The sequence below is a fragment of the Coptis chinensis genome, chromosome 2 (genome assembly GCF_015680905.1).
Source record: "Coptis chinensis isolate HL-2020 chromosome 2, ASM1568090v1, whole genome shotgun sequence".
Lineage (NCBI taxonomy): Eukaryota > Viridiplantae > Streptophyta > Magnoliopsida > Ranunculales > Ranunculaceae > Coptis > Coptis chinensis.
In genome coordinates this window covers 95,497,501-95,521,459 of record NC_141457.1, presented here as the reverse complement: position 1 = coordinate 95,521,459, position 23,959 = coordinate 95,497,501, and the positions used below count along the sequence as shown (strand labels likewise).

The 23,959-nt window shown below is 35.7% G+C and overlaps 4 protein-coding genes across 10 annotated transcripts; 1 reads left to right on the top strand and 3 right to left on the bottom strand.

Annotated features, from left to right (window-relative positions):
- Positions 1-6,459: 6,459 nt before the first annotated feature.
- On the top strand, positions 6,460-7,498 carry LOC147519259 (F-box protein SKIP24-like). Its single transcript, XM_086590914.1, has one exon. The coding sequence runs from the start codon at positions 6,498-6,500 to the stop codon at positions 7,269-7,271; it is 774 nt and encodes a 257-aa protein (XP_086447040.1). The 5' UTR covers positions 6,460-6,497; the 3' UTR covers positions 7,272-7,498.
- A 122-nt stretch (positions 7,499-7,620) lies between these two features.
- On the bottom strand, positions 7,621-12,548 carry LOC147519258 (glutamate receptor 3.2-like). Of its 7 annotated transcripts, none has more exons than XR_015212103.1 (8): positions 12,104-12,282; positions 11,488-11,766; positions 10,815-11,255; positions 9,913-10,466; positions 9,521-9,798; positions 9,097-9,132; positions 8,614-9,008; positions 7,621-8,297 (listed from the first exon to the last, which is right to left on the bottom strand). XR_015212103.1 is itself a non-coding variant. In XM_086590912.1 (8 exons), exons 2-8 carry the CDS (start codon positions 11,738-11,740, stop codon positions 7,860-7,862), a joined length of 2,391 nt encoding a protein of 796 aa, XP_086447038.1. In that variant the 5' UTR covers positions 11,741-11,766; positions 12,104-12,243; the 3' UTR covers positions 7,621-7,859. The 7 variants fall into 7 exon arrangements, 5 of the variants coding, with proteins under 5 accessions (XP_086447038.1, XP_086447037.1, XP_086447035.1 ...); XM_086590912.1 differs by having other exon boundaries at positions 9,101-9,132; positions 12,104-12,243; XR_015212102.1 differs by having other exon boundaries at positions 9,913-11,255; positions 12,104-12,274.
- Positions 12,549-13,043: 495 nt separating this feature from the next.
- LOC147519257 (glutamate receptor 3.3-like) lies at positions 13,044-17,675 on the bottom strand. The gene is made up of 6 exons (XM_086590907.1): positions 17,276-17,675; positions 15,817-17,150; positions 15,452-15,729; positions 14,597-14,628; positions 14,090-14,496; positions 13,044-13,737 (listed from the first exon to the last, which is right to left on the bottom strand). Exons 1-6 carry the CDS (start codon positions 17,541-17,543, stop codon positions 13,252-13,254), a joined length of 2,805 nt encoding a protein of 934 aa, XP_086447033.1. The 5' UTR covers positions 17,544-17,675; the 3' UTR covers positions 13,044-13,251.
- Positions 17,676-19,207: 1,532 nt separating this feature from the next.
- Positions 19,208-23,508, bottom strand: LOC147519256 (TLR4 regulator/MIR-interacting MSAP protein). Its single transcript, XM_086590906.1, has 9 exons — positions 23,336-23,508; positions 23,226-23,252; positions 23,032-23,111; positions 22,593-22,665; positions 22,407-22,464; positions 21,476-21,527; positions 20,552-20,576; positions 20,316-20,407; positions 19,208-19,538 (listed from the first exon to the last, which is right to left on the bottom strand). Exons 1-9 carry the CDS (start codon positions 23,438-23,440, stop codon positions 19,484-19,486), a joined length of 567 nt encoding a protein of 188 aa, XP_086447032.1. The 5' UTR covers positions 23,441-23,508; the 3' UTR covers positions 19,208-19,483.
- Between the last annotated feature and the right edge of the window lie 451 nt (positions 23,509-23,959).

Sequence of the window (23,959 nt, the reverse complement as noted above, 5' to 3'; positions counted from 1 at the left end):
TGAAATTTCGGGTAAGTATGTTACCCACTTTGACTATTTTTTCTTATTAAAAAACCATATAAAGTTTCGGAATATACCCTGAAAATAGACGTTATGTGTTTTGTATTGAGTGTATAAAAGTTACAAAGTGTACACTACATTTAAGATGGATTTGAACTACGAAATCACCCAGTAACCTAACACTTTGACTGATTGAGGGGTATCTTTCGAATTGTGTCACACTCCAAATTTCCAGAAAATTAAAAATAGGAAATTATCCACACCCTATTCAATCTTCTGAAAATCCAGGATGAAACAAAACCCTAATAACCCATTATCAACCACGATATTAAAATATGAGATCAAATTAAAACCAAACGAACAACTCTGAATGTACAAATTTAAGAATTTACTAAACCACTCTATTACATCTGTTTCAAATCAAGATTTTATACTTCATAAAACTTATACCAGTAAGACTCCAAGAGCGAATCCCAATCAAACATCTTCATCATCTGCATTCCACCATCTATGTTCCCAAGAACACACTTACGTTGCAAAACAAAACAAACATGGGTCAGCAAATTGAATTTGCTGGTATGAGTAAGACTAAAAATATAAAATAGTTTCATACTTTAATTATCCAAACAAACACTTTATATGTACCCATAACTTAACCATTCTAAGCTTGGAAGACAGGTAGTTCAGTCATTTTAACCGGTATAGTTTCTTCCCAAGCAAGACATCCATTATTCTATTAACTCATGATAATAACTCATTTTAATAACTTAGTAATTGAATTAAATCTTACCGATATCCACTGCTGTATAAGGGTAAGACGTCATCCCTGCACAAAATATCATTAAGTCCTACCCTCCTGCAAAACAAAGTTAAGTTTCCCAAACCTACACATTTAATTCGTACATCTACTTCTCTCACCATAACCATGAGAATATACAATTTGACATAATATATCACCCCACCGTATCAATTATATCACGTTAACAATATTTACATTCCTTCGTAAGAAATCATATGTATCATATCATAATACACAACTAATCATATCCAATAACTCGATCATACATAAAGCCAATATTTTTCTTTAAAACCACTCGTCTATTTATGAGAATGAGAAGAATCACAACCAGGGAGTACATTCATCCCTCGTGAGTATCAACTCACACAAACCACATAAACATTTCTCATAAGAAATGATATACATCATAATATATAAATATTCATATGCAATAACTCCATCACACATAAAATCAATATTTTACTTTGCTTATTCATTATCTTGTTGTTTCATTTATTCAAAGACACAGCCCAACCTTTAGTTCCTATTTCACGATTTGCACTACACACATTTGCCAAATCACACATATCCGTGTGCCTCACTCACACCGAGTACCACTACAAGACATATATCCCAAGCGGGATATCGCCTCCAGGAAACATACTTTCATCTTGTAAACTCGTAACTTGTGAGTCACAGCCATCTCTGGACTTTCCATACACATAATCACAAAGCCTCCTTTGGGCATAACAAAATATCAGGTCATTCATGACACATTCAATGAATATCATGAGTCATTCCCACCACATTCAAGGAATACCCATCATAATACTAACAGGTCATTCATGATATATTCAATGAATACCTTAGGTCATTCCCGCCACATTCAAGGAATACCTATCATAACACTAACGGGCCATTCATGGCACATTCAATAAATGCCCTGAGTCATTCCCGCCACATTAAAGGAATACCCAAACCTACATTCCCGTACATTCAAGGAATACGACCAACCCGCAAGGCAAATACCTTAGTTCCTCTCTAGGGCAGTCCAAACTATTGGGTCATTTATGGCACATTCATTGAATACTCGGGTCATTCATGGCACATTCAATGAATACCCATCTATCACATGACATCACAAGTCATAAATACTTCTTTTCATCAAAGAGGTATGGAGAGATATAAATATGTGGGCGACACATTAAATTTTCACCGAACACTTTTACACTGGATTTTAACACTCGAGAGTTTTCATTTATTATAATATTTTAATTATAAAATAAACATCGTCTCAAGCAATAGAATCATTAATAAAAATTATAAATACAATAACCAATCAACTCACCTCATTATCCATTATATAAAATCATAGTTATCCCGATTCTCAATTATGATTAACACGTTAATTAAATGCCTCGTGAATACCTTTTAAACCACCACAAGCACATACACAATTAAGTATTAATATTGTTCACATATAGTTATTACAATAACTAATAACTAATAACTAATATATAATATAGTGTAGTGTAGTGGTTGCACTTTTACTCAAAGCTGCCTACGTATCCAAATCTTTCAAGATTGAATTGGAATCAAGCTTTCGTAGTTTTTATCACCCACATAATCAATGCTATAGTTTTTCCTATATCCATCCAAATGACATGTAACTTAATTATTTAGAAACTAAGGTATGTAGATATACTTTTTCATGTAGAACTCGAAGTCCCAACCTCAGCCCATCTAGAAGAAAACTTAGGTCGAAAACGGTAAAAATCATAATATTCAGCAAACTAGATTTCTGACGGACTATCTTCCGAATGGAACAACTCTTTCCACAGGTGTCCAAATATATCGAGGCTTTTTGTGTTGAAAAGCTAACACACAGAACTTATTTGTTTATGTTTTATAAAAATACTCAATCTCATTCTAACTGTGCCAAAACTAGGCTCGAACACAATGCGAAGAAACTGATTTCTGACACACTGTTTTCTACCAGTCAAACTTCCAAATGTCATAATTAATTCCACAGGCCTTCGAATACGATGAAGCCAATTGGAATAGAAAGAAGACTTCCAGATATTAATCTTTTATGTTTTATAAAAATTATAACTCTCACCCTAACTATTTTAAAACTGTACTTGAACACAGTGCGTAGAAACTGATTTCTGACGCACTGTTTTCTGTCAACCAAACTTCCCAACATCATAGCTGTCTCTACAGACCTCGGAATGTGTCGAGTCCAATTGGGTTGGAAAGAAGACTCAGGAAACTCACTCTTTCATGTTTCAGTGAGAGTCTGAATCTGATTCTAACTAGGTGAAAATACGGTTCCAAAACAGACATAGATCCTGATTTTCTAAAGACAGATTTCTAACTGTGTAACTTATCGACGTCATAACTTTTCACATACACATTCAATTAGAGACTTGATGCATACAGACTAAGGACCCGTTGAACTTATCCTTTGATGTTTAGACAAAGTCCTCATAAAAAAGAGGTATACACTATCCCAGCTCTAAATTGAGGCAAAGGTAATCGACAACAACTCTCCCGAGCGAATCGGTATTTAACATTTACCAAAAAGAAATCTTAAGTATTTAAATCCATACTAATGACACCAAAACAATGAACTCAATGTATGCGCAACATCAATTTGTTTAGAACTCTTTCAATATCAGTCCACTATTTACAAGCAAGAGGTGTAGAAAATACAAACATCAATATAAATCTAATTATCAATGATAGGCCAAACTCCAATTCATTTACCCACGTACAAGAATTTGTAAGTAATTCCACAGTAGACCAACACCAATATATTAAATTCCCAATTCACTTTAAGTTCACTAACAACATACCTATTGCATATCGTACACAAAAATCCCTTAGAATCCATATGTAAAAATCAATAGACAATTCTCTAACTACTCACATTTATAGATTTTAAGAACATCCAATCATACACTAAAAATGGGTATAGAAAAGAATGATTACTCACTCGTGATACGCTCCGGCAGCTATCTATCAGTAGATTTTCAGCAAGAATCCTTCATTCTTCTTTATGTGAAAAACTCCATTTTTATTTTCTTTTCTGTGTGTAAATTAAACTCTACGTATGAACTCCCGTGTAAAACCCCTGTTTTTCAAAACCCCTTAAAAATAGGGAATGAGGTTTATCCTCTTTACCTTATCTCTTTCTAATGTTTTTTTTTTTTTTTTTTTTTTTTTTTTTCCTATTATTATTATTTAACTTTAATTTTTTATATATTTAATTAAAAAGGAGAATAAAATAGGGGTGTTATAAATTGTATCTCTACACTATATGATAGCTGGGTCTTTGGGAGGCATACTTTTCAACCGAACAGTATATTTCTAATCTCTTTATTTTAAGATTTTAGTATCACCTCCTTTAATTACTCTAATCAGCTCATTCTTTTTTAAATAATTTGCAAAAAACTCTCTCACTTTATTGAAATTAGAAATAGTTTCATATTATTTAAAATAATTTAGAAAACCTCATTCACGTCACTAAAACATACAAAAAAACATTTGTTGCCAACTTCTAGTAATCATACAAAATCAAAGAATTATTGAGCTAGGTAGAAAAAAACAAAAGGGAAAATCATTATATCATATTCCAGAAAGAATGAGGATTTTTTTAGAGTAGTTGTTCGTATTTTTCAAAGAAAATTAACGACATGTGCTAGTTCACGTGCAAACATAAAAATGAGATGTAAATAATTGTTTTTGCTCTTTATTTTTTAACAAAAATATATTAAACGTGTGAAAATGACTGCCACATAAACTAATTTCAAACGGCAAGTTAACAGATTACCTAGATTGACCAATTTACTAAGTTCGTTATCCCAATCGGCGAGAAAAGAAGTATATTACCCCAATTGAAATTTCGGGTAAGTATGTTATCCACTTTGGCTATTTTTCTTATTAAAAAGCCATATGAAGTTTTGGAATATACCGTTACCGGCCTGAAAATAGACGTTATGTGTTTTGTATTGAGTGTATAAAAGTTACAAAGTGTACACTACATTTAAGATGGATTTGAATTACGAAATCACCCAGTACCTAACACTTTGACTGATTGAGGGGTATCTTGCGAATTGTATCTCTACACTATATGATAGCTGGGTCTTTAGGAGGCATACTTTTCAACCGAACAATATATTTCTAATCTCTTTATTTTAAGATTTTAGTATCACCTCCTTTAATTACTCTAATTAGCTTCCTCTTTTTTAAATAATTTACTAAAAACTCTCTTATATTATTGGAATTAGAAATAGTTTCATATTATTTAAAATAATTTAGAAAACCTCATTCACGTCACTAAAATTATATTTAACCCCTCATAATATTTTTATATTATTTTTTAGATTAGAACTAGAATTCAAAAAATTATACTATCTGAGAGATGTTAGAGCGACAGGTTTAAAGACTTGAAAAAACACCGATGCGTAGCACGGTTCGCATATTTGTGCAACTAGATAGTAGCATCCTATAATTTGATGACGTGAAAATAAAAAATAAAAACAAAATAAAAAAAATAAATTATTGTATTTTGGTGGAATATAACGATATTGATGACCCTCCTCGCCAACTAGTGAAATTCATGGGCTCAAAGGACCATAGTACAAAATATCCCGATATATCGCGATATTTGGGGATATCTATCCAGATTTCAGAGAAAGATATATAAATTTCACGATATGTTCAGAGATATATACGACTGCAAATATCGGTGATATTTCGACGATATTTATGATATTTTGTGATATTTTGTGTATATAACAAATTTATTTAATATTTACTATTATATTTTAAATAAATATAAATAATGTATCATGATATATCAAGAAATATCCACAATATCTACGATATTTGTCAATATTTTGGATATATCTACGATATTTGCATGTAAAACAATGTCAAATATCCCCAAAAAAGAGGATATATCCACGATACATATCCAAAAATTGAATATCGATAAATACCCATATCCTGATATTTTGTACTATGCAAAAGACAGCTACCTGGCTACACTTAATATCATATCTGATGGCCTAGCTGGAGTGTAACCACATTGATATGCTTATATGCATAAGTCCTTTTAAGGTGGAGTGCTAATGAAGGCCAAGACTCATGGTAACGAAGTGTTCCTGAGCATGAAAGTAATATAACTTCATTTAAGGACAAGTTAATTGGTTTGTGATTTTGTAACTAGTAAGGCCGTGTTGTTATTTTTTATTTTATTTTATTATTTTTTTTTTTTTATGGCAAAAACTTAAACTTAAAATTAATTTATGGGATTGAGGCGTATGGCAAAATTCTAAATTTGAAGTTAGTTATGGAGTATGAGAGTGTTTTCATGGTATTGTCCAATATTACTCTTTTTTTTTCGATAAATAATGAAAATGACTTGTCCGATTTTGTTGAATTTTTGGATACATCATTTATTTCGTGTGATTGGATGTCCTACTTCAGTGCGGCAGATACCCTAGAAGCATTCTTTCCGTACAAGTTAGAGTTTGGAACGGGGATAATATTGCGTTTTAGAAAAAATTGAAACGGTCGAAATGAGAATCTAAGGTCGAAAAGTATAAATTCCGGATTTTAGTCGAAATATATATGAAATATCGGTTTTGCGTGTTTTGGTAAAAACAATAAAACACACGATTTGATTCTAGGGTTTCACAAAACAAGAAAAATGGCAACAGCTTTACCAGATGAAATATGGAGTGAAATTATAACCCTAGGAATCAATAATACCAAATTAACATACAAAGATTTATGCTGCATCTCAATTTCATCAAAACGCCTCAATAAATTATCCAACCAAGATACTCTTTGGTCAATTCTACTAACCCTAGATTTTCCAACACCAAACCCTAATTTTCAATTTCAATCCTTTTCCTCAAATTCTTCAAACCCCACTCTTCAATTACCGATAAAAAGTGTCTACAAATTAAAATTTGAGAAAGAAAAGGAAAAAAAAATTGCGGCCCATCGACGCGCTGTTTATAGAATAGAAAGTCAAATTAATGTGCATACTGCAAAATTGAAAGAAATTAAAGTTCAATTAATGGAAGAGAATGAGAAATTGAAGATGGGTTTAAGTGAATTGGGTAATTTGGAAAGGGTTAGAAGTGCTTCAGTAGCTATGAATGTTTGGCAACCTGAAATTGTTAGGGGTAAACAGAAAAGAGTAGTGGAACAATGTGTGGTGCCCGTCGAATCGCGGGTTAAGGGTGTTGAGATGGAAATTAGAGTTTGTAAGCAACAGATTAAGGTTTTGGATAAAGGTTATAGGGAAGAATTACGTAGACTTGATGAAGCTAAGAGGAAATTGGTGTCGATGGTGTACCACCCTTTACGCGATTATGGTAGTACTGAGGCAGTTGATGAATGTAAGGGAAAGACGAAACGAAAGAAATCGAAACAATGCAGTGAGAAGTTCTGCAGCTCTGGTGATAAATGTTAGCTCTGGTGGATTATGGCGGCGCGAACTGAATCATGTTGGCAACAGGTGGATTCAGAGTGCATGAAAGTTTAGAATTATTGCATTGTTGTATGTAGAATTAATCATGTTTTATGAGTGTAAAGTTATTTCAGGTTGAGTTTGTACTTTGTAATAAAGCTTGAGAAGAATATCTGGTAACAAAGGAATATGCTAATTTAAGGTTTTGATTGGTTCTTTGTCAGAAATAAGCTTTGGTTGTTCCTTTGGTGTTCTTAATGTAATGTTTCCTGCTGTATTTTCCAGTGTTTGAAGTTCTTGTGAGTCAATATGAGCTGCTACTTTACATACTGCTTTTAACAAGAATGAAGTCTGTATGAGAATTGGTATATTTCACATTATCCTATGCAAACCATGAATGCTTAGTAACTTTGAATGCCACAACCGTACATATATATATATATATATATAAATACGCTACTGCGAATGCCTGTCTTTTGCGTAGACATTCATTTTCCTCAAATCTGCATATTGGGTAAAAGCCTAAAAGGTGCCAAAATTAGGGAAACAAATATAATCACTGTGCTGCTAGTCAGGACAACCATTAGCATGTTAGTCTGGGGATGTCTCCATTTGCCTTCTCTTTGATCCGCTTCTCGATTTGTCGTCCTGCACATTGTCAATTGACTTTCTCTTGTTCTTGCTCACTGTTTCCTCTTTATCATCGACAAATGATAAAAATGTTTGAAGTCGTCTAGATCGAGAGCTACCATGAGAAGAAGGTTCTGATTCTACAGGGGAAAATCTTCTGAATTGTTTTACTGTCGAAATGAAATACACAAGAAGCGCCAGAAAGCAAGCCACTCCACATATGAGGAAGAGGCCCCAAAAACTCCTTAGGTGGAGACGATCTGATGCAATCTCAGTATCCTTTGTGCAAGCTTTCCTAGTCAGCCACTTGTCGTGGATCCTTTGCAGATCACCATTTTCTGATAGTGTCAGAATGGCGGTCGATAGGTCAACGGCCAATGGAGAGTCACGCGGAAATGCCTAACAGCAAACCATAAATTAGGGAAAAGTACAATCGTATATTAACTACTACCTACGTAAAAACTGGCTGCAGAAAATGGATATGAACAGACTTAAATTGATATCAATAAGTTCTGAAAACGATCTAATAGTAACAACTTTAAATTGATTTCTGTGTTGGGCGAAACTTCTAAGGAGTCGCCTGCATAGATCTCAAAGGTATCACTTCTTTGCCCTGGTTACTGCAAACTTAATAGTTGAACATAAATTTTAGGCCCTATCATATTAGGCCAAAAAGGTAAGAGCTAACAAGGGAAGATTTTTCAAAGATACTCACAAATCCCCATCCGCTTTTAGTGAACACTTGGCCTACTGCTGAAAACTTGCAGTGTTTTGAAAGGAAGACTTCTACATATGGAAGTTCATCAACAATGGCAGAAACTCTCCCCCTTTCAAGGGCTGTTGCATATTCTTCTGGTGATCCAAGAGCGATAAGTCTAGATTTAGCAATGTTGAGCTCCTCTATCAAGTAATTTTCTGCAAAAGACCCTACTTGGAATCCGATAGGATTGGTGCTTGTTATCAAGCTTTCCATTCCTTTAATCGGCGAGGATAGCTTTTGTACTGTGAGAATTGAGGTCAGGCTTGCGGTGTAGCTTGAGTTGATTATCAAAACCACAAAGAGCCATATGATCAGCACCAAACGACCAAGGGAGCTCACTGTGTTTTCCCCTGCAAAACGAGAAAAACATAAGTTGGTAAGATGTAAGATTTTCCAAACTCCAGCAAGAAAATGACATCTGAAATTGTCTGGTCTTACTTACGGTGAGCAAAAAACAATGTTGAGAAGCTAAACCTGAAAAAGAGAGGAAGAATAACATATTAGATGTTTTACGTGATTTGTGATTGTTTTTGCACACATGAAAAAAAAACCATTTGGTGTTTATTTCATCATATGAAGTGGTGCATAATGTTGAAGCTTCTATTTGAATGTTTGATGTTCTCGTCTGTTGAAGTACGCACATCCTACCGAATCAACATCATTTGTTGAAGTACGTACATCCTACTGGATCAACATTTAAGAACTAATGGTATCTTAACAATTACTGTTGTTCACCACTGCTATACCAGTTGCTAGATTAAAAAAATACTAAAGATACACCAAGTAGGTTTAGCTCACAACAGAGTTGTTACGATTTGTTAAAGCGTCAATAACCAGTTAAAGAGTCTCTCTAAGTACTCACCACAGAATTGTTACGATTTGTTGCTTAGGTGGGCCTCGAAACTCGTCATTCATTCTATGTTCTAGAATCCACACAACTGCTCCTACAAGAAGGAAGAAAAGTGCAGTAACTGCCCACAATGTCCAAGTAAATGGACGCAAGAAAGCCCAGGCACTGGAGTTCCTCTTCCGAACTGGGGCGACAATAGTTAGTCCCGACTCGATATATGGCTGTGTAAAATCAACAATTTTCGTGCGGTTTGTGACAATCGCAATGTCACCTATTGCAGCATCGAATACCTACAGAGATCAAGGAAGAAAGAAACAAAGCAAAACAACAATAAGTAAAAGAAATTGACATTTAATATTATGTTCCCAATACAATGGAAGAAACATATGCAGGTTACTACTCACATTTGACGTGATCAAACTCACAAGTTCTGTGTAGCTTGGGTTCTTATGACCGTCCCCAAAGGGTATGAATTCGTGGGGCACAGCGTAAGGTAGCAAGTTTATAGCAGCAAGAAAAACGTCGATGCAGTATCCCTTGACCACATCCGTTCCTTTTACTTTAGAGACGAATTCCTGATAACTAACCCTATTTGGAACCCCAATCCTCAACTGCCTTCCATTGTCAGGAAAAACCCATCCCCTAGGCTTAGTTGTTGTTTCTCCAGGCCAGATTACACTGAATAGCTGCTGGTTTGAACTCGAACGGTTAGGTGGCTTCTTATATAGCGTCTCAGGAGGCACAACAGATAAACCTGAATAATTAGACCAGTACCCTATTTGTCTAAATCCAGATCCAATCACATTAATCACATCTAATGCAGGATGTATGAGAGACCTATCGGGATTGAACCGAATTGGACCAGTGAGACCCGTCATATTAGTCTGTAATATATCGTCAAGCAACTGTTTTCCTCCATCAAACACAGTCATTGCTGCAAGGTTCAAAGTTCCTCCCACTGCATTGTGCAAGTTTGAATCATTAGAAAATGAAATAGTCCCACCTTTCTCAAAGAATGCTTTCACTGCATTAGCAATTATCCATACAGTATCATAAGCATATAGACCATAAGGATTCAACCCTATAGTTCCATTACTCAGTTGGCTCCATCTAGAGAAGAAAGACTTCTTCTTTTCGGAAGGAGGTGTATGAGGACGTAGTGTAAGAACTCCCTGGAGTGATCTTCCGACATTTGGAGAAAGAGGAGATTTAGAATCCAAAACAGTAGATAGCCAGGTGGTAGCTATCCACACATATCCAGTATCTATCATTCTAAGATGTTTTGCGATATCAAAAACCATCAGACCTGAATTGGAATAAGTATGTACGACAATAATACGTGATTCCATCAATGCCACTTTAACCAATGCGTCTGTAATTTCAGCTTGAGTTGCTCCAGGATCAGGGGGCAGCGCTGCTTTGTAAGATATTCTACAACGTCGCTCTGCAAGTTTATCCCCTAATGCAGAGATACCATTCCGCCCATGATCATCATCAGTGTAGACTGCTATTACTTCTCTCCAACCATAGTGCGTTACAATATCAGCAATAGCAGTCATTTGGAAAGCATCACTTGGCGAAGTCTGAAGAAAGAACGGGTACTGAAGTGCAGAAAGGGTGGGATCTGTGGCTGTGAAAGACAATAGTGGAACCTGGAGCTCATTTGCAACATGTGACAGTACATGAGCCATTACGGAAGCTTGGGGACCAATAATGGCCACGGTATCAGTTTCCATGAATTGCAAACCTGTTTGTTAATGAAAATTAAGTATTAAAAAGATAGACTATATTACCGAAACAAAAATATTGGGCCTCACTGTCAAGAACATTACAACAAACAATATAAAGACCACCTATCCCAAGGTTTACTGAAACTCCCTAAAGGGAACCTGCTCTATTACTATATTCAGTCCAATACCATATTTTCCCGTAGGAGAAACCAACAGAGACAAGACAAAGAGTTACTCAAACCAAATTACCTCCAATTATGCTGAGAAATCCACTGAAGTTGGAGTCATGAACTGTAATATTTAGCTTGCTTCCACCAAGAAAACTGGGATCAGAATTTACATCATTAACAGCAGCTTCCATAGCGATTTTTGAAACTTGTCCATTGATTGTACCAAGGGTGAAAATAGCTCCAATGTTAACAACAGCAGGTCTTGAAGCCCCATTTGAGAACTCCCCAAATGAGAGTATTGATAGTGCTAAAAGCCACCAAAATGGATTCATTGCAAAGGGCAGAGCTATGCTGCCTCCTATAAAATTTGTTTCAATTCATTATTTGAAAACCCATCCTATAAAATTTCAAGTGAAAGCTAACTAACCAAGATTTCCCTAGAAACTTAACACACCAACTAAACTTAGAGCCCCAGAAATTGTACTATCAGCAGAACTTAATAATACAAGTATACGACTTACTCTGAAAGCAAATTAACTACTCATTAAACGTGAAAGAAAAATAAATTTTCTTCAAGTAAAATATGGACATAAACTCGCCTACATAATATGGAAGTATAAACACCCTTCATTAATACAGTTGATTAGATTAAGAAATTAAGTGAGCATCAAGGGATATAAGAACAAAAAACTAACCTTAAATAACGGAAAGTATATGGAATAAGAGGTAGAGCATTTAGTCGCACAACCACCAAATAGAATCAGTGCACTTTAAAGTTAAAAGGAAATAATTAATGAATGGAAAAGAGTGTCGGGAGTAAAAGCTTGTATTTCACATGAAAGTGAATTAGGCCACAAATTAAACTTAAGAGGACAGTTTATGTTTAATATTCACAGAATACTTGAAGAGAAAGAGTTATCCACTGTTACAGACTTACAGCGGTATGTGCAACTGCAAGTTGAGTAGTTGAGTGGTTGGAATTACACTTAAAAGATTTAAAAATAATTTATGTATCAAGACTTCTCTAATCACATAGTTTTGATAGAGACTCTGTCGAGGAATGGAGTCTAGACTTTGTGAGTAGACAGTAGGATCTAGGGAGAGCACAATGGCATATTTGATTCTTGCTTGATGTCATTTACATGGAATGTTGTCTGGTCCATCAAGAGTGTTTGATTGCCTGATTGGCAAAACACATGATAGATGTGCTGAAATTAGAAAAATCCTAAAACCTGTAAAGTCCATGATGTCCAAGACTATTTTTCCAATAATGGTAGGCCAGACTCATTACATCGGGAGGACAAATGAGAGGACGAAAATGACTCGTACAATAGACAATATTCACCCCGTTAAACACCTGACATTTTTCTATGGGGATTTTCAAAGAAGCTTCATTTTCAGCCACTTGTTCTTGCAAAAGTTGTCTGGCGACTTCTCCAATCTCAGAGATGAAGTATACGTACATGTGTAGAATACGTAAATGTAGATGTTCTCAACGCAAAATGCATATAATTTTTGTGCCCACTAGGAAATGTGTCAGAGAACTCAGAGGTCTACCATTCTTGTTCGTAAATATGAGGTGGTGGACACAAATTTTGGATCAAAGTGATATAAGGCCACAAGCAAAAATAAAGATGAGTCTAAAACTTATCCACATTCAGTCTATCCTACTATACTTCTTTCTGTGAGTACATATATGGTCTATATACTTCTTTCTGTGAGTACATATATGGTCTACATCCCCAAAATTGGAGCATTGTATGTATATTTGTATATAAGCTAGATCAAGTAAACTACCCTGTTTCATGATTGACTGAGAACTGCGCATTGCTACACTATGAAGCTAGTGACTTTGTTGGTTAGCAGAGTTGGCGCTGCCACTTAAGGATTGTTCTCCTTGTCTTCTCTTCGCCTTCCTCTCATCATCCATCTCTTCACTATATGCAGATATTTCCGTTTGTGTTCTCTTTGACTTGTTTGTCAACTGACCTTCCTTCTCATCAACAAATGAAAGAAATTTCTGGAGGCGCTTAGACAGCAATACACTTTCACCAGTAGAGTCAGATTCAGCGGGGAGGTGTCTAAACTGCAATATGATTTGCACAAAGTAAATGAAGACAGCAACAAATAGCGCCATGCCACAAGTAAGATAGAGGCCCCTGAAGCTCTTAAAGTGAAGCTGGCTCGATTCAAGCTCATCAGTGCTCTCTAATGTGCAAGAACTTCTCGTCAGCCACTTATCATGGATCTTTTGAAGATCTCCATTTTCTGATAGTGTTAGAATTGCAATTGAGATGTCAGCCACCAAGGGAGAGTCGCGAGGGAATGCCTACAAAGATTCAAAGAACACTCAGCCCCCACCAGCCAAAAAAGTAAATGGATCATATCGCACTGAATTCAGAATAATGCTATCAACTATTAAGAACATTAAAACGAAGTATCCAAATTTGTTGATATTCGGAAAAAAACTATGTAGTTCTTTTTCAAATTAGTTTATTTCTTTTGTTAATGTCTTGGTGGCTTATTATCAGATTTGAATCATATCAAACCTTAACATGTCTCATTATGCTGTCAATCTCAACTCATCTACTATATATGCGACAAACAAATCAAAACTATAATTCCATGAGCACAATGTTTCTGTAAAGAGTAATAAGCTTCATTGTGATATAGATACTTACGAATCCCCATCCACTTTTTGTGAACTCCAGTCCAACAGTTCTAAATTTGCAATGGCTCGAGAGAAAATGGTCTACATATGGACGTTCATCAACCACAGCAGCAACACCCCCTTTTTCAGGACCACGTTCGAGTGCTGTAGCATATTCTTCTGGTGAGCGAAGAGGAATTAATCTGGATTTGGCAATGTGGAGTTCCTCACTCAGATAATGTTCAGCAAAAGATCCCACTTGGTATCCAATGGGCTTGTCGCTAGCTCTCAAACTTTCTATTCCTTTGATAGGCGAATATAACTGTTGCACTGTGAGGATTGAGGTCAGACTAGCAGTGTAGCTTGAGTTGATTATCAGTACCACAAAAAGCCATATGAGCAGTACAAAGCGACCAAGGGTGGTCACTGTGCTCTGTCCTGCATGTTAAACAAGCAATCCGATTTAGTAAGATTGCAAAAGAACCACTTTCCATTCGCCCTAGTATACAAAACTGATAAGATCTCTCCTATTACTTACTGTGTGAAAAGAATAAAGTGGAGAAGCTAAACCTGCAATAAGAGCACGAGACATCAGACCCCATAATTATTTTGTTTCCAAGATCAGAGTATGAAAGTGACATGCAGAAGGTAGGATATTAGTGAGTAAAGAAGAAGCAAAGAAAGGAACAGAGTTCACGATCTAGTTATGGAAAGACTTTTTCATCTATTACAAGTGAAGCACAGACATTAGGAAATCTAATTGTTAAACAAGTTAATGAAGTTATAACACTTCGAACTTTGACCAAATATATTGTTATAACTTGACTTTTACCGATAATAGATCAAATTAAATTATATTGACACATACTAAGAAGTAAGAACCACATGCTCTATAGCATATAAATTTAACATGGTTTGCAAACCCCATTATGAGCTGCAAAAAATATCAGAGAAGCAATTGAAGTGCTCTATCCAGCACAAAATCCATTAAATATGTAATCAAGTTATAGAGTAGATCCCTCAAAAAACACAATTTACTCTCTTTGAGAGAAAAGAAATTCCAGTATATACTTTGTAAATATAACACTTATTCTTCATGTAATAGGATTATACGAAAAACAAACGCCTCAATGATCCTCATTTTTCACCAAAGAACATTGCAGCAACAACAACACTGATTAGACAAATTAAGCAGATTATAGAATATGTTGAGTTGGTACACTTGTACAAAATTAAAGTTTTACTAATATCTTGTAGCGTGAACTTCCTGTACAATAATCATCAATAAACATTACTAGATGTACAGAGGCCTAACTCAAAAGAACTTGTAAACCAAGCTGGTATTGCGAACTAGGTTAATATTAGCAGTTACGATTACAATCTAAAAACTCACCAGAAAATTGTTACAAGTTGTTCTCTTGGAGTCCCCCTGAACTCACTATTTTGTCTATGTTCCAGGATCCACACAACTGCTCCTACAAAAAGGAAAAATGCGCCAGTGACGCACCACAACTGTGGTGTAAATGGCCGAAGAAAAGACCAGCCACCCGAATTCAACCTTTTAAATGGAACTACTACAATAAGTCCAGAATCAGTATATGGCTGAGTAAAATCCACAATCCGTGTACGGTTTGTGACTATAGCAATGTCTCCTACTACAGCGTCAAATGTCTAAAACAATCAAGAAACAGAGAACTATTAGAAGCAACATATAGTCACATTGCAAGTCTAAAATGAATTTTCTAACTTCAAACTCACAGCGTTTGTGATCAAATTTACAAGCTCATTATAGTTTGGGTTCTGATGACCATCTCCATAGGGTTCAAATTTAAAAGGAACAGCATATGGTAAAAGTTTCACAGCAGCAGTAAATACATCAATACATAAGCCCTTCACTCCATCCGTTGCATTCACTTCCGTAACGAATTCCCGGAAACTAGCTCGATTAGGTACCCCTATTTTCAGTTGCTTCCCACCATTTGGAAAAGCCCACCCACGAGGCTTTACAATTGTGTCCCCAGGCCAAATGACAGGACTCAGTTGCTGGTTAGAACGATTATGTGGCCTCATGTACAGAGTCTCCGGAGTTATGACTGACAAACCAGAGTAATTAGACCAGTAACCAATGCCTCGAAACCCAGTTCCAAGTATGTTAATGACATCATATGCAGGACGAATGAGAGATCTGTCTGAGTTGAATTCAACAGGACCGGTTAAACCATTTAGACGGGATTGCAATATATTGTTGAGCAAAAATTTCCCTCCGTCAAATACACTCATTGCTTCAAGGTGTAGATTTCCTCCCTCTAGATCATGTAATCTAGAATCATTAGAAAAAGAAATGATTCCTCCCTGATCAAAAAAGGCATTAACTGCATGAGCAATTAGCCATACAGTATCATATGCATATAGGCCATAAGAACTCAGCCCAAAAGAACCACCAGACAATTTGTTCCATCTAGAGAAGAAATCTCTCTTTCTCTCTGAATCTGCCGTGTGTTGGCGCAATACAAGAACTCCTTGCATATTTTCCATATTCAGGGAAGAGAGTGGTGAAGAATCTAGAACAGAAGACAACCAATCTGTAGCTATCCACACATAACCATTATCCATCATTCCAAGATGTTTTGCGATAGAAAATACCATAAAACCAGAATCAGGATTGGTGTGGAGAACAATGATCCGAGACTCCAGTGGCATCACCTTAACAAGAATATCAATAATATCATCACTGTTAACTCGGATCAGTGGGGGGATGCCCACTTTATATGAAATTCTGCAACGTTTTTGTGCGAGTCCCTCACCCAATGCAGCTACGCCATTGCGTCCATAGTCATCATCAATGTAGATCACAATCACCTCTTTCCATCCATAGTAGTCAATCAAGTCAGCTACTGCATTCATCTGGTAAAGATCATTCTGTGTTGTCCTAACAAAATATGGGAATTGAAGTAAAGATAAGGAGGGGTCTGTGGCTGCGAAGGATAGCAACGGAACTTGGAGTTCATTGGCAACATGCGATATCACATGAGCAAGAACAGAAGATTGTGGGCCAATAATCGCTACGGTATCCGTCTCCATGAACTGCAAAGCTGTAATCAGTATGAAGAAGGGAATACAAGCCTTAGAAATATCCAACTACAAAGAGCAACTCTAAATATCAAATATTTCAATGGGAATTCACAATCACACAAATACAGCGAAAGAAACAAAGTACCTTCCACAAGGCCAATAAATCCACTGCAATTGGAGTCTTGCATCTTTAGAACCAACTTGGTTCCCTTTAAAACACTTGAGTCGGAATTTACATCTTCCACCGCTGCCTCCATGGCAATCTTTGCTACCCTCCCAATGGTAGAGTTAAAAGTAAATATAGCTCCAATGTTGACAATTGCAGGTCTTGAAGAAACATTATTACTAGCAGAAGCATTGGCAAATGATGTACAACAGAAGAAAAATAACAGCAGAACCCAAATGACTTCCATGGTGGATTAAATGATTAACAAACCGGACACTATCTTCTTCTGTTCCCAAGAACCAGACTCAAATTGCCCAATGGAAAACTCATGCAATACTCACTAAAATTTAGTACACATTACACTAAAGCTCTAAGCAAGAAAATGGAACAAACTGGTGCAACAACCACATCCTTGCACTAATAGACGAAACAAACAAAACCCCACTACTAAGAATGCAGTGTCCTAGGATAAATATCTTCTTGTGATAAAAAAAAAACAAGATCAAATATGTAACTTAACCATTAGAAATCAAATATGGTATTGCCAACTTAAACTCAAATAGTCAAAAAACACAGCTTCAAGGAAACATCTGTCAAGAAATGGTCATTACAAGGTGCTTTAAACTCTAAACATAAACCTAAGACTTACCTAGAAGACTCCATGTGATGTGAGTGGTAATAAAGCAAGTGTAATAAAGTTTCAGTTTGCAAATGCACTTGAAGGAAGCAATGAATCAAATGAAGTTGACAGCATGCAAATTACCAACTCTTGTGACTAAAGGTATCATACTCTTTTAGCACAAAATAAAGATGATAAATAAAGAGTAAAGACAGGGAAATAAATAGTAATCCAGTTGTGGAATTTGAGCTTTGGGAATAAATAAGTCTTGATAGAGAGTTAGAGACATTATTTTGAGAGGGAGAGAGAGAATATAAACGATTATATAGGCAATGCTAAATAAGGGAAAGTTTCGATACTCAATCATATTTCGGAATGTCCGAAAAAGGTAATTTTTTACGACAACAAATGTTGCAACCTGATTTTCCCTTTTCATGTGGTTATCGAACAAATAAAATAAGGGGAAGAAGAAACGAATAAAGTGTTTATTCGGAATTTTTATGGGATGTAGTACCTCAATGTTACATTATTATTAGTGTGTTCTTTTTCACGTAAAGGTACAGGCAGTATGAATTCTTTGGATTTTAGTCAAGCTAGAATGAAAGACGCCATTCTCCATAATTGGAACAAAAAATTCTTCTTCTCTCAAACCTCATTTTGTTGTTCACCAACAGAGTACATAATCAAATGAAATCTCCTATATGCTTTTGACATTGTTGGAGGAATATAACTTAGCCACTTATCCAGCCTTCCCGTTACTATGATAATAGCTCTTGTGGCTACTAAGTTATGATTTATACCGCCGACCAAAGTTTACTAGCTTAGTAGCAGCTAGCTTGTTTCTTCCCACACCGAGTATGCCGTCTACCAGTTTCTTGATGTACAAGTTTAAAAAATTCCACCTAAAATGTATTTGGATCCTTTTCATGAGGCTTTCTCCATACCATTATAGTAATCTAATTTGACTTTTGACTTACTTTGCCCAAGCTAACTTAAAGATCATCATCAGATGTTCACCTGGTTAAAGGGTGTTTGCAAGCGTGACTTAAAGCCCAGAGAATATATGTCTTCTGTGGATTTCCGTTCACAAACAAGCAAGAGTTTGCCAACTCGGTGCTGCAAGGGTTTAACTTGTGTCCCAAACAAGTCCACCAGCAAAAGCAATAGCATGCCAAGCAAGTTGGACCCACCATTGCGTCTTCTGGGCATCTTTGGTGCATCAAGAAGGCGCTTAATAGTTCCAATGTATCCCAATTTTACTAATTTAGATGATTCGTTTGTTAAGGAGAATATATCAGAAAGCCGGGTCTCCTTATTACCGTGATAAGCGCACATTGTCATAGAGATTATGCTGCCATTGTGACTCATAACATGAAACATTTTACAGCTTGTACATTTAAAAAGTAGGGTATAAATAAAAGGAAGGAACAACAAAGGATATGATAATTCACCTCCAAGGATAACAAAAGTTTTTCACCGTTTTAACATTCAGAAGGAATATAACAAAATTTGGAGCTCGAGTTGGTTACTTCACAACATCACCCATCAATGAATCTGAATAGTTGACTTCACAGATCTCGGTCTGATCGAACATCCTCTTCTTCAGCTCCACCGGCGGCAGCACTGTTTATAGATCAGTATAAGGCTATCTTGTGAAAATATTCAACTTGTAACCCTTTGTTGCATTGTATGTATCCATTGTATAAATGTAACAAATTTCATTGCATAAGCAGCTTAATCGATCATTACTTGGAGGTCGGGAAGGATAAAGGGATTGGGGGGCTTATAGATCAAAGTTCCCACAGAAGCCGGGCCTTAAAACCATAGCTGCATGACATTGTATTATGATACTGTTCAAATACGCTTTGATGTACAAGAATAGTTAGGGCTGTGTGAGGAATTGGAACACGGGGTTACTCCCAAAAAGCCTGGTCTGAGGACACTTTCCACAAGTTCTATTTTGGATTTTTACTTTCCCTCCCCCCTATATCATATGGTCATCAAATAATACCTTCTTGTCAGCCACCTAGAAGCAGGTGGATTCTTTTTAACAAGCTTTTCCATTTCACCTGTCTGTTTCTCATTGAAGAAGAGTATGAAAACCAACAATGTATGGCTGAGTCTAACACTTCTACTGGGGCCTTTGTTAAGACACGTGAATAAACATGAGCAAACTACTCTTCTCTCACGTTTTGATTCCTGCAGTTTCTCTTGGTGAACAATGCAAAGGCCCCGTTGAGTCAGGTTTTTAAAGTGAAGTAGATTTAGCAATGAATTCATTTCTGGACTTCCAGAACAAGTTTCTTTTTATATTTAAATTTTTACTGCTAGTAAAGTGGCAATTTGTAAACACTCTACACTCAGTAAGTAGGTTGACTTAAGGGTCTGTTTGAATAGTACCTAGTTCCACTGCATTGCCTGCTGAGATCTTGGCATAGAACCTTGCTTACTTCTCCTACTTTAACGGATCCTTTCTTTATCAATTCAGCCAACTGCAATATTGAAGCCAGGAGAGTCTACTCAGTAATTCTATGCATCATGCTATAAAATCAAGTCCAGCTTAGTAGCAGCATGTACATAGATTATACGAAACAATTCAAAAACACCTAAAGATTGAAAAAAGGAGAGTGACTCACCTCATCTTCTGTTTCCTCAAGTAACCTATGCATCAAATATAAATAACTTAGAATGAATGATTTATGATGGCTAAAGATTACTGCTATGTTATATGCTCATTATGCAGATGCAATATAGCGGAAGTTTGGATTTCACAAATGAAAGGGTTGGTCTCCAAAGCAATATTTTGATGTGACAACAAAGGAACTGCAGAACATTTATCTACTTTTTGTTAACGGGGGGCTTGTGCATTCAAGGGCCAGGAAAACACTCTTGCAAGCCTCTAATGATTTGCCAATACAATGGCAATGGTTGACACCATAGTACAAAATATCAGGATATGGGTATTTATCGATACTCAATTTCTGGATATGTATCGTGGATATATCCCTCTCTTTGGGGATATTTGACATTGTTTCACATGCAAATATCGTGGATATATCTAAAATATCGACAAATATCGTAGATATTATAGATATTTCTTGATATATCATGATACATTATTTATATTTATTTAAAATATAATGGTAAATATTAAATAAAATTGTTATATACACAAAATATCGCTAAATATCTCCAAATATCTCCAAATATCCTCAAATATCACAAATATCGCAAATATCGTCAAAATATCGTAGATATTTGCAAATCAAATATATATCTTAACACATCGTGATATTTATATATCTTTTTCTGAAATATGGATAGATATCCCCAAATATCGCGATATATCGGGATATTTTGTACTATGGTTGACACAACTAAGAAATTCAAAAGAGTTCTTATTCTTAATGCCAGAATGTTCTGTAAAACAATGATTATGAGGACAATTTGCTACATGATTAGATTCCCGAACAATATTTGTAATAGTTTCCATAAAAGTGGCCCAAGTCGATTCAACCAAGTCATGCTGGAGCTGCCAGATATACTTTGTGCTTTCTTACCTTCCACAATATGAGGATATATCTTTTGAATAGGCCCGTGCCTCTCGTTTATCTGTCATGACATGAAAACAAACAGCCTTTAAGGGTTCCAAATGAACAACTAATAGACCCTTTTTTCTCATATTATCCAAAGTAGATAAATAGCGTACCTATGGAGATTCAATAAAAGGATTTAAAACAGTATGTTAATATAGCAATAGCTTAGTAATAACATATAAAGACAGTGTACAGAGTACCTAGGTGTTAGCATCTACTACTTTTGTGTGTTTGACAGTAGGTAGAGTGGGGACATACGCCGCAAGCCCACTAGTACCATCAAGTAAATAAATATACAGTGAAGTGTAATCCAGGGCTTGAAATCCTTGCCCACTCTCTTTCTCCATACATAAGTTGTTGTTGTTTCTCTCTCTCTCTCTCTCTTTCCTTTTTGCTTCTTTCGTTATGTCTTATTTCACTCAATATTAGAGATCAAACCGATATGAATGCAGTCTATTTATTGTATAATAGAACTTTCAGAAATCTCCTTTGTACATTTTCTGTTCGAAGTCTTTGACAATATGATTAATGAACAATCAGATCATATGCATTGTATGTTCCATCAACTTAGATGCCAGGGCTCTTAAATGCATCAGGAAAGAAAAACTATTTCAAGTCATGGCTTCTTGCCTCAAGAGATGTTCTTTCATTTCACCAGTATACTTACAGAAGATGTAAGAATCAAGTTAGAGAAAGTGCATCTCAAAAATTTACAACACCGCAATTTAGGACCATTACAACCTTGAAAGTCAGTCCAAGAAGATGCAAGGATCGACTTATACTCACATTGTTAGAGTGTTAAGCGCAATAAATTTGTTAATTTCAAGGAATGAACTTGAACAAAGATCAATGTGAAATAAAGTATTCACAATCATCAACTCTGAAAGTTACATACCGGTGGTAAGGTTGTCCCAGTCATCAACTTTAACCCATTCATATCTGGTTGAAGCTAACTGCAAAAGAAAAGGAGGTAAACCGTAAACCCTTTTCATAAAGGTGAAAAAGTTACACATATATAAAATAGAAATAAAAATAAAAAGGCAATTGCTCCATAACCAAGGGGGACTTCAAGAACAACTACCTTATCAAGAGTATATTCTTGCATCTTTTCACATAGCCCATCTAGGAGCTCAACAACTCTGAGCTCACTGACTCTACACAAAGTAAGCACTTGGTGATCAGTTACCCAGAAACAAGTCCAGTCATAAAACTTGGCAAAAGATCATCCTAATAGAGAATCCTTTCAACTTGGACCATGAGAAAGAAAAACATGATGGAACTTGTCCCTTTGTAGGTCGCTCTCTGATCAAATTAAGTGGAAGTAAAAAAGAGCGTACGAAATTGCAAACAACTAACGTTGGTAAACCTTACTCTTTTTATCAGTCATTGTCTACTACATGGCTTGGAGTATGCTTAAGGTACCAATTACAACATATTATGATGATAATCCTCTCAAGAAAGATTGATATGAGGATGTTACAATAGTAAACCAATTAAAGAGGAGAAATAGATTTTTGTACCTGTAGTCAATTACCTTTCCCTCACGTTGACCTTTCGAGTTCAACCGGTTCCTTAAATCCAAATGGTTCCTTGGTTTCTCCTAAAAACTAATAATATCAACAAACTGAGGAAAAAACATTTACAACATTTACTCCATAAAATAATGAGAAATGTTGGAGCTATTAATTAATTAATTAATTAGAAGATGACTTACATTAGAAAGTCCCAACTCCAATTCTTCCTGGCAAAGCAAAATCATTTAATAATAAAAACCTGTGAATGATGGAAAGTATAGAAAGAGAGATGGAGGTTGGGGTTACTTACGGCAACGGCATTGCAAGCTAAGCATTTATCATCAATACAATAAACTACTGAAAAACTGACAAATATCAAAGTCACCAACAATAACAACCTCTTCTTCTCCTCCATCCTAAATTCAAATTCAACTCAAACTCCTCTTTTCTTTTTTCTCTTTTATACATGTTCTCTGCTGTGTCACTACAGATAATTCTTTTCTTACGTGGCGGACTATAATTGGATACTTGGTTGCCACGTTTTATACTGTGACGTGGTTTGTGCGACTTTGACTTGTGAGTTGGTATAGCTGATCCCTAAATCGTTAGAACAGAACATATTTGACTTGTTTGAAATGACAATTTTAGGGCCAATTTGGTGGTGTTGTAATCTAAAGTCTAAACTGGTTTTTTTATTGTTCGATTTATAAGCTTTTTATCTCGTTGTTCATATAGGCATTCAACTGGCATAACCCCTTTTCTTCCCATCTGCCTGAAACCCTAAATAACCCCGAAGCTGTATTGGAATGAAATTCTATTGCTCATTTGGTTGTTTTATTTCCATCACTTGTAATCAGTTCACTTATATTTGTCATCCTGTAGCAAACACATTGATCAGACAGCATTTCCATTTCAACTGAGGCAACTTTTAACT

What these genes read in the sequence shown, in the direction of transcription:
- LOC147519256 (XM_086590906.1), bottom strand. Translation starts at nt 23,440, where the DNA reads ATGGAGGAGAAGAAGAGGTTGTTATTGTTGGTGACTTTGATATTTGTC. An exon ending in GGAAAGGTAATTGACTACAG is followed by an intron (nt 22,666 to 23,031) that starts GTACAAAAATCT and finishes TACTTTGTGTAG; the next exon opens with AGTCAGTGAGCTCAGAGTTG. An exon ending in AAGAATATACTCTTGATAAG is followed by an intron (nt 22,465 to 22,592) that starts GTAGTTGTTCTT and finishes TTTCTTTTGCAG; the next exon opens with TTAGCTTCAACCAGATATGA.
- LOC147519257 (XM_086590907.1), bottom strand. Translation starts at nt 17,543, where the DNA reads ATGGAAGTCATTTGGGTTCTGCTGTTATTTTTCTTCTGTTGTACATCA. An exon ending in TAAATTTGATCACAAACGCT is followed by an intron (nt 15,730 to 15,816) that starts GTGAGTTTGAAG and finishes TGATTGTTTTAG; the next exon opens with ACATTTGACGCTGTAGTAGG. An exon ending in CACTTTATTCTTTTCACACA is followed by an intron (nt 14,497 to 14,596) that starts GTAAGTAATAGG and finishes TTTAACATGCAG; the next exon opens with GACAGAGCACAGTGACCACC.
- LOC147519259 (XM_086590914.1), top strand. Translation starts at nt 6,498, where the DNA reads ATGGCAACAGCTTTACCAGATGAAATATGGAGTGAAATTATAACCCTA.
- LOC147519258 (XM_086590911.1), bottom strand. Translation starts at nt 11,740, where the DNA reads ATGAATCCATTTTGGTGGCTTTTAGCACTATCAATACTCTCATTTGGG. An exon ending in CAAATCGTAACAATTCTGTG is followed by an intron (nt 9,133 to 9,520) that starts GTGAGTACTTAG and finishes TCTCTTTTTCAG; the next exon opens with GTTTAGCTTCTCAACATTGT. An exon ending in AACATTGTTTTTTGCTCACC is followed by an intron (nt 9,009 to 9,100) that starts GTAAGTAAGACC and finishes CTCGTTTTGCAG; the next exon opens with GGGAAAACACAGTGAGCTCC.